Source organism: Marmota marmota, unplaced genomic scaffold (assembly GCF_001458135.2).
Source record: "Marmota marmota marmota unplaced genomic scaffold, marMar, whole genome shotgun sequence".
Classification (NCBI taxonomy): domain Eukaryota; kingdom Metazoa; phylum Chordata; class Mammalia; order Rodentia; family Sciuridae; genus Marmota; species Marmota marmota.
The window spans coordinates 29,125,237-29,135,410 of NW_025999853.1; the positions used below are offsets into that span (position 1 = coordinate 29,125,237).

At 35.6% G+C, this 10,174-nt stretch overlaps 1 protein-coding gene and 1 non-coding gene across 2 annotated transcripts in view; both read left to right on the plus strand.

Moving 5' to 3' along the window:
• Pawr (pro-apoptotic WT1 regulator) overlaps positions 1-10,174 on the plus strand; it is a 128,567-nt gene that overhangs the window by 7,825 nt on the left and 110,568 nt on the right. The window contains exons 2-3 of the mRNA XM_048808242.1: positions 3,260-3,280; positions 4,676-4,678. Coding sequence (XP_048664199.1) covers positions 3,260-3,280; positions 4,676-4,678 — 24 coding nt within the window. The remainder of the gene's footprint in view (positions 1-3,259; positions 3,281-4,675; positions 4,679-10,174) is intronic.
• LOC125618247 lies at positions 2,666-2,765 on the plus strand. The gene has a single exon (XR_007349508.1). It is a non-coding gene; the product is annotated as a small nucleolar RNA U13 (small nucleolar RNA).

The following is a 10,174-nucleotide window of genomic DNA, read 5'->3' on the forward strand; positions in this document are numbered from 1 at the left end:
AAAAAAAAAAAAAAAAAAAAAAAAAAAGAATGAAAAGAGTAATTAGCAGCCACACTGTCAAGGTTTCTCATCTCCCTTAGTTTCCAAACAACCTTATGATAAATACCCATTACCAGAAAGAACCTATGTATAATTGTCCTTATTTTCAAGGAGTTTGGTTCTGGGTAAGCACTCAGATTATGATGATTAAAAACCTGTCAATTTATTTGTTTTTTATTTTTTAATATTAAAATTGTTATTTCTTTTCTTTTTAAAATTTTTTAATTTTTAAAATACATGACAACAGTGGAATGCATTACAATCCTTATTACACATATAGAGCACAATTTTTCATATCTCTGTATATAAAGTATGTTCAAAACCTGTCAATTTAGACTTCAGCTTCTAGCTATGACAAAGCAACTTGTATGGGAGTTCCATTCCCAGCCATGTCAGGAGTAGGTAAAGGACCTTCCTTGTCACTACGACTATTCAGTCATCACAATTAGTTAACAGAAATGAATACAAATAAACACTGGGAAAACTAAAGCACAGTAGTCATTAACTGCTAATGGTAAGTGATTATTTACCGGATAACTTAAAAGAATCATATGATAGCCTGCTGAAAATATAAGAATTCAAAATTAATATATTAAAACTAAAGGTTTTTATATAAATGGAAGAAAAAACTTTGAAAAAATAAAGTATACAGAAAATATGAAAGATTTGTATGAAGAAAGCTGAAACACTACTGAGAGGTACAAAATAAGAGGTATCAAATGATATAGGGAAGTCTCAATGTAGAAATTTTAGCATGACTAAGGTTTCGATTCTCCCTAAATCGATCCTATGAATTTAGTACAATCCCATAGAAATACCAAAATGATTTATTTTGGAACTATGTAAGTTGATAGTAAGGTTCAAATAAGAAATAAGTGAGGAAAGTAAAAACAAAAAAACAAAAACAAAAACAAAACACACCAAAAAAGTAAAATGAGATGCATTTCTCTATCAGATAGTGAAACGTAAGTTCAAACATTGTTAAAAGTGGCACATGTGTGCACATGTACAGAACACAGCCTGGCACAAATGATAGATATTTGTAGAATAAATGAACAATCAAATCAATGGAATTGAATAGAAAATCCAAATTGGAACCAAATGCTTTGGAATTTGACATATGGAAAAAGAAGGAGTTCAAATCACAGACAATAAGAATTATTATTCTATAAATGGTATTCAGAAAACTGGGTAACCAATTGGAAAACAAATGAAGACATGACTATACCTTACACAGAATGAATTCCATATGAGTCAAGTATTAAAAATTAAGGGTAAAATACTAGAATAAAACATAGGAAATTTTTAAAAGTAATTTGGAAGGCAAAAAAGATGATTTAATTGAACAAAAAAAAATAATAAAAAGTTTCTACATACATTAATACTGTCAAAAGGAAGCAAACAAGTTGGGTAAAATATTTACTATCCTCATCCCAAAGGGTTAAATTCTATACTAAAGCAGGGCTTCTACAAATAAAAAATGAAAACATGCAAATAAAACCAAAACATTCCACCACCATCCTTGAAAATTAGCAGACACAAACAGCAGTTTACAGGAAACAAAACGATCTTAAAACATATAAGAAGACAGACACACTCTATCAAAAAAGTGAAATGCAAATTAAGTCTATTATAATGGAATTTTATATTTTACTCACCAGGTAGGCATATATAGTGTTTATATGACTGCAAGCTCCTTGAACACGAAGCTATTATTCCTCTTTGAACTCTTTTGCCTAGAATAGTAACTTGTGTGAAACAAAAATTAGGGGCAGTCATACTTTTGGACTGAGTTCCTGCACTAGATACCAACAGATCAGACCAAATGAAAATGGTGTCATTCAAGCTAAAATCAAACCGAAACTTTAAGGAAGTGTATAGATCTCAAAATTGATCTGTTTTCCCAGAAGAGAGGAGATTCTAATCAATTCAATAAAAAAGTCCTTCTGCTTTAACCCTTACCAAAAAAGTAACCAGATGTTAGCCAGTTAGATTTTCCCCTCATCTTGTTCTGTTTCCTTGTTTTCACAAGGAAGACCTCTGCTCTGCTGTTGCTCAGTTTCTGGCAGCTCCATTCTATTTTGTATAATGAAAGGTGCCCTGGTTTCATAAATTGCAAATAAGAACTGATTAATCATAATAAAATTGGTGTAATATTTTTACAGTTGCATAGAACAAGCCTGGCACACAGTAGGATGTACTCAATGGTAACCTTTGTGTGTGCTTGGAGCCAGGGAAGATTGAACCCAGGGACACTTTACCACTGATCCATATTCCCAGTCCTTTTTACTTTTTATTTTGAGACAGGGTCTCACTAAATTGCAGAGGCTGGTCTCAAACTTGGAATATTCCAGCCTCAGCCTTGAGTCACTGGGATTTCAAGTGAGAGTTATCACATCAGGCTCCAAAATGTACCTTGAGTGAAGGATTGTGATCCTTTTCTTCATGTAGTTTATAAAATATTAACTTTAAAATTAGGAGCAATTTCTGTTAGAAGACAGAGAACTCTTTTGAGTGGCCTTTGAAAACATTAGTCACCGGTACTCTGAAGTTATAGTAGAATGGCTACTAATAAAATTGCCCTGGGAAAATTAAATTTTTTAATGTTAAAAAATTGATTTTGCAGATCCTTCGGTTCATAAGCGTGATGATTGGGTATTCACGCTATTGTATGATATGTGCCTCCCCCTAAACCTTGTTACAACATCGGCACATGAACTTTGAGGAAAAAAAATTGATTTTGCAGATATGTAAATTCACTTGAAAGAGATCTGACCAAATAAACATAATCATAACCAGACTAAAATCATGAGCATATACAAAGAAAGAATGTGTTCCTCAGTAGCAGGGTTAGTCAGCCTTCTTAGCAGACAGGGTCCCACTGCAAAGGTCCTGGGAAGAACCATTCTGTTCTGTTCACTTTGGCAGGACTTTCCTTATTTGTGGAGACATGTGTTGTGCTCTCTTAGCTGAGGCCAGTAAATACTAGATGCCTCTAATTAACCCTCCCTTATTCATTTTCCATACTTACCAAGTAAACTGCCAGTTATGCTTTCATTCCTGTGTAGGTCTGCCTTCTTGGAAAATACAACACTGATCATGATGACTTTAACAATCTTGTATTCCTGACCCCATATTTTTTTTTCATTGTCAATCAATAAATTATCTGGGTCTAACCCATCAGGCAAATGGGCTTTGTTAATGTGACTGTGCCCTTGAGACATTAATATGCTCTTCAGATGTGATAAAAATCAGCATTCTAATCAATTTTGCAAGACTGAGGATCGAACACACTCTATGTATACTTATCAAGAAATATTTCCTCAACCCAAACTGTCACCGTGACTCTAGCAAAGACCTGGGATACAGTGAGCTTCTTCTGAGGCAAACTCAGGAGTCATCTTGATTGCATGCCACTTGACAAAATATTTATTCATAGAGCACCTATGGATGCTGCACATTGATGCAAAGAGCAACCAAAAAAGACTCCCTATGCAGCCCAAATTATGTGGTTGATTTAATCCAGTGATTCTTAGTCTTTTAATGATTATGAAGCCCTGAAATTTGAAATCTGAACAAATGGTCACAAAAAATGCACAAAAATTAAACTGTTTCCATTCAGGGTATTTTATTGCATTGAAAATTAACTCCTTTGGTATATAAACTATGAATGGGCTCCAGAATCAGAGAGATGTGTGCTGAAAGACTTGGCATTATGTACTAGTTGGACAAGTAACACTGGACAAGTTACTTTATCTGTTGTGCCTTCTTTTTCTGATAGGTAAAGAAAAGTAATATTAATGCTCCTTTCATGGGACTGAAATTAGACTAAATTAGACACTATATAAAATGGCTAACATAGTGCTCAGCTTATAGTAAGAAGCAAATCTCTGCTATAATTATTAAGCAAAATATTATATTTAGCAATTTCAATTAAATCCAAGTTCATTGGTAAAATAAATTCAATTTTTAATTTTGCTCAATGGTAAAATGGCAGTGGAAGACTTTACTTTTGATTTGAATAAGAAGTTAGGTTATATTCTCTATGTTATGCAATTTATTTCTTCTCTTTTTTTTTCTAGTTGTAGGAAACACCAAGAAACTTTGATTAATATAAGTCAATACTGAAAGATGAAACTGAATTCATGTTATATCACCATTATTGTAGAGCAACAGAATCATCTTTGGTGAAGTATATATCTTTGAAGCATTTTTGTAGGCCAAAAAGGGTGATGAATTCATGTTTAATTTTAAATTCATCTAAGCAGAAGTAACATGCAAAAGTATCCAGTGGTGATGTTTAGGTATTGAAAATTTTTGCTTGCAGAGAAACCAGCAAGCTTTTCAATGTGCTTCAGACCATACAAAGTCTTTCCTCCTACACATTCCACCTCTACTTTTTGCAATTGTGATTAAAATAGTTGGAGTATGGCAGGTGCAGTGGCGCACACCTGTAATCTCAGCGACTCAGGAGGCTGAGACAGGAGAATTGCAAGTTCAAAGCCAGCCTCAGCAAGGGTGAGGCACTAAGTGACTCAGTGAAACCCTGTCTCTAAATAAAAATACAAAATAGGGCTGGAGATGTGACTCAGTGGTTGAGCGCTCCTGAGTTCAATTCCCGGTACCAAAGAAAAAGCTGGTATAGCTTCTTTTAGCAGCATCCATAATACTCTGTGTAGAATCAAAAGATTTATCTTAGTCTCGTGATAAAAAAAAATCTACAGGCTGGGGATATAGCTCAGTTTGGTAGGGTGCCGGCCTTGCATGCACAAGGTCCTGGGTTCAATCTCCAGCACCAATAAATTTTTAAAAAATATTTTTAAAAATCTACAATGTATTAAAACCATTAATGATTTCTCCTAAGTTGTTCTGAGAAGGTCTCTCCCACACCAACTTACCCCTGAATTTCAACCACAAACTTCCAAGATTTGTTCCTTGGGAAAGTCAGAGGATAATGGGTACTAGAGAAAAGCTTTCTATTCTGATCTTCTTTTTAGACAAAATTTCTTGAGGACACTAAGGTCAGGATCCAGCTCCGATAAAGCTGATGACTTTCACAACAGCAAACTCCTTTCAAACTTGCTGGCGCAGCCCCTGTTGATGAAAGGAGCAGTGAGTCACAGCCATATGTGGAGTGTCTGCAGCAAAGCAGCCAGACCAGGTGTGTTTCTGAGCTTTGGTGCTCTGTTGTGTAGACACACTGTCTCTATGAAATTTTCTTTGACAAAGATGCTTTTTCACCATTTTGAAAATGATGGGGGTTTGTCAAGTTTCCCAGAGGGGCTTCAATGGCAATGGCAATGGCACTGTTATACAAATAAAGAGTAATAATGAAGAGCTAAAATGAGAGGCATCAGCAGTTTTGCCCAGCTGTTTGCCTGTGAAAGTAAAAAGGTTTAGGAGCCAGTTGAGATCTGTTTCCAGATATTAGAAGAAAGATCAGTGTTTCTAAAGGGGACGGTGCTTTTTGAAATTGGCCTGGCTTCAGTTTTCTTTTGCTCCAAGCCACAAAACATTTCAAATATTTCCAGGGTACACGGCTTCAATAAGTTCATCCCACTTATGTGGGGTTTTTGCTTGTCAAAAAAATAGGGAGGTTTTAAGGTTACCCCATGACAAGCTGGGACAAGTCCAATTTTGTTAAAGTTGCAGCCTTTTAAAATCAATCTGTTCTTATAAAAATATTTATAAAAATCTAGGCATTTTACTTTAAAAATTCCTTAAATTATGGTATATTTCTAATGTGCAAAAGTACAGAGTATAAAAGTATCTCAAGTACTCCCACTCAGATTTAAGATTTTTATTAGATCACTTTCTTTTTAAATAAAACATTATAAAACCACAATGTCTCAGCTTCTATACTTTTTTCTCTTCATTTTTTCCTAAGAAGTATCTAATAAAGGGGTTGGGGCTGGGGCTCAGTGGTAGAGCGCTTGCCTGGCATGTGTGAAGCAGTGGGTTTGATCCTCAGCACCACGTAAGAATAAATAAAGATAACTGTGTTTGTCTACAATTAAATAAATATTAAAAAAGAAGCATCTAATAAACTGAATTTGATGTACTTGTATTTTTACTACAAATGTATCTATCAACAATAAATGTATCATTCTTTGTACATTTTAGAAGTTTATATGAATGGTATCATGCTTTTGATGCCCTTTTGAAACTGTTTTTTAAAGATGCTTCTGAGATGCTATAAAATAGTCCATTATATTAGAAACTTATAGATCCACTTGACCACTGGTTAGTCTTTCCACTTTATCAGTCTTACCATTAGTTGCAATGCACATTTACATCCATGTGTCCTTGTGGCTCATCTTTTCCCTGTTTATCATGAGTGACTTTTTTAGTGTTAGTCAAATTATTCAGTCTTCTGTGCTTCGGTGCCTTAAGACATTTCCCCTCATTCTGCTATCTTAAGGAATTCTTATTTTCTTCTTTTGACCATCTAATTACAAGACAGAAGATACTCTTTCAGCTTTGTTGAAATAAGCTTTTTATTGGCAACAGTCTTTCTATATAAAAGAATGCTGTGGCTTTTGTGTCTCAGTACGTTCAGTGGTTATGTAAAAAGCAAAGTTAGAAGATAAGTTTCATTTAGTACACCCAATAATACGGTGAGGTGAATATTATGACAGAAAATTTAATTAATTAATGTCACATCATTATAGTGAGCACGAAGAAGTATAATTTAAATTCCTGTTCTTGACCACACCTTACCTACCTCTGTAGTAGTTTCTTCTTTAATATTTATCAACTTTCATATTTACCAACTTAAACTAGGTTTGATATAAGCAAAAGCAGAAGCCCATTATTATAATGACAGAATATATTAAACTCCTAACAATAGACAGATCATAATATGAAAGTCATATACTACTTAACCATATAAGTCATAATTTGACATACTAAGTAATTTTCTTTGTATTCAGATAAATTTTATTTTATTTTTTATTCGTTCTTTTTAGTTACATATGACAGCAGAATCCATTTTGATATAATTATACAAGCATGGAATCTATCTTATTCTAGTTAGAATCCCATTCTTATGACTGTACATGGTGGTGGGATTCACTGTGTTTTTTTAATATTTGGGAAAACTAATACATTTTAAATAAGAAAAAATCATCATGAAAAAATAAACTGTTTTTCTCACTTGATTTGTAATCCTTCCTAAATCTATCCAGAGAACTCAGATTAGTTGAATACCTCACATTTATTGGCTGGCAGGTTGAATACCTAATATTTATGGGGAATTACTGGTGTTGGAGATACACCTGTGAAGAGAATAGGCAAGATATCTGTTTCAGCATGTTTACATTCTAGGGTGGGAGAGATTGTCAATAAACATATATGGAAGGGCTGGGGATGTATGTAGCTGAGTGTTAGACTGCTTGCCTAGCATGTACAAGGCCCTGGGTTTGATCCCCTGTACTGAAGAGCAAAAATAAAAACAAAAAGACTACCTATGGCTAATTTCCAACAATGATAAGTGTTGTAAACACTATAAAACAAGGGACTACAATAGTGACTGAGGTTTGGGATGAAGAATTTGACATTTTTATATTGATCAGCGAAGGCATTTGGGAGGAGGTGACAGTTAAGCAGAGACTAGTTAAAAGGCTGAACTTAATAAGAAAGGGAACAAGTCAAAATTAATTGTAAAGGTGGAAATTCTATTATCTAGGACCTGTATAAGTTAATTTTTCATTACTTAAATGAAATACCTCAGGTAGGATAACTTTATAAAGAAAAGAGGTTTAGTTAGCTCACAACTCTGGAGATTCAAGGGTATGGCATTGACATCAGTTTGGCTCTGGTGAGGACTTCATGGCAAATGGCAGGAGCATGAGCAAGAGAGAGCAATCACCAAACAGGAAGCCAGAGAGGCTAAAATCGCATAGTCGTGCTCCCAGTGTCTTAAGGACCTCCCACTAGGCTCCACCTCTTAAAGGTTCCATGTCTTACACATTCATCCTGGGGACCAAGCCTCCAATGTATGACTTTCTGGAAACAAACCAAATCCAAACACTTCTGTCTCTTGCCCCTAAAGTTCATATTCATCTCACAATGCAAAATGCATTAAAATTTTATCCTCAACAGTCCAAGATTCAACTGTTCCAAATCACTCAAAAATCTAAGTCCAAATGTCCTCTGAAACTCAAGGCAAACTCTTACAACTGTTAACTCTTGTAAAATAAAAGTAAAACAAACAAAAGCAAACAAACAAAAAACCAAGTTATATGCTTCCAAGACAATGGTGAATTAGGGATACGATAAACATTCCTATTCCAAAAGGGAGATGGAGAAAGGCAACTCAGCCCAAAAGAAGATCAGAACCCAGTAGGACAGACATAAAACCCTAGAGGTCCAGATCCAGCACCCTTGGTGCAATTCTGTGAGCGGTAGAACCCCAAAGCCTTGGGCAGCCTCCTGCCCCTATGGCTTTGCTGTTTGCCACCTACCTGGTTTCTCTCTCAGGCTGCACACTGATGCTGGAAGCTTTATAAAATTGGCATGGCACACATATGTCATTCTACTTTCTGGGACCCTCCCTGTAACTGTACTCCCACAGCTCCACAAGGCATTGATTGCTTCATTAGGTGCTCTCTGTGGGGATCCAACTCAGGAGCAAACTTCTCCTGACTGCCTTTGCTTTCCTTTGAAATCTCAGTAGAAGCTTCCAGAACTCCATAACTCTTGCATTCCGTACAACTGTAGAACAAGCACCACATGGGGAAAAAAAAATGGTGCTGCTGGCATGAGCTACACATGGGACTATTCAGATCAGAGCTGCAGGCGTGGAAGGGTTTAGGGATGAATACAGGGAAACAAATCCCAAAGCAGTCCTGGGTCTAAGTATATTTTGAGAAGATCATTCTGGTTGTTATGAGGAATAAATATATTTTGAAATTGCTGCTGATAGGATGATGGACTGGATTGTGGGGTAAGGGAAAGAAATGAATCATGGAAGGCTTTTAGGATTTTGCTCAAAAAACTGGATGGGTGATGAGACCTTTTATCATTATGGGGGAGAGATCAGAGAAGAATGGATTGGGCCAGAAGGAGAAGTGGCTAGAGAGTTTTGTTTGGCTATAGTCATTTTAAGAGGATTTTTAGACATTCACATGGAGATGTCAAATGGTCATACGGGATATGTGACTCTGGAATTCGGAGAAGAAAGGTTACTTTGAGTTTTGGCAGTGATTTGTAAAACTGCAGGATTCCATGGAATCATCTAGGGAGAGAATGTTGCCTGAGGGCTAATGACTGTGTCCTGGGAAGACCTTAGTTTTTATAGGTTAAGCAGCAGAGGAATGGGTAAAGGAGACTGAGAAGAGTATCCATTGAGGTTGGAGGGGAAAGAAAACTTTTCTGGTGGATTAAAACAAAATTATAAGAAGGAAGATTTAATGGATGAGGGAAACATTATTTGTGCCAAATAATGCAAAAAAAAAAAAAAAGCTAAGTAGGATTTTTTTTTTTTTAAAGATATAAGCACTGGGTTTGTCAACATAAGGTTTACTGATAATTTTGACAAGCATAGTGAGCAATAAGTGGAGTGGTGAGGAGGACCAAAGACCATTTGGAAATGATTAGAGAAAGAATGGTGAAAGTAGAAGCAGCAACAGTGACTAAAGATAATTCTTCCAAGAATTTTGAACTGAGAAATAAGAACATTGACCAGATTGGATTCTAGAGTCAAAGGAAGTTTATTTAAGATGGTGTGGCAGACAGATAATGATCCCCCAAAGACTTCCAGGCACTAATCCATGGAATTTGTGAATATATTTAGTTACATGGCATAGGGGAATTGAGATTGATAATCAACTGACCTTAAAATAGTGAGATTATCAGAGAACATCCAGGTGGTCCCAAGGATGCTTAAAAGTGGAAAAAAAGGCAAAAGAGAGACTCATAGGGTAATGTGAATATGGTGCACAAAGAGGACCACCAGCTTGCTTTGAAGATGAATAAAGAGGACCACCAGCCAAGGAATGTGTGTGGTCTTTAAAGGTGGGAAAGAAAAAAAAAACAAACAAACATCTAAAGGATTTTCCATAAGAACTTCTACCTTCTAAAAGGAAATGTGACCCTATGGGCCTCTTGATTTTAGAAGGTAGAAGTTCTAGAT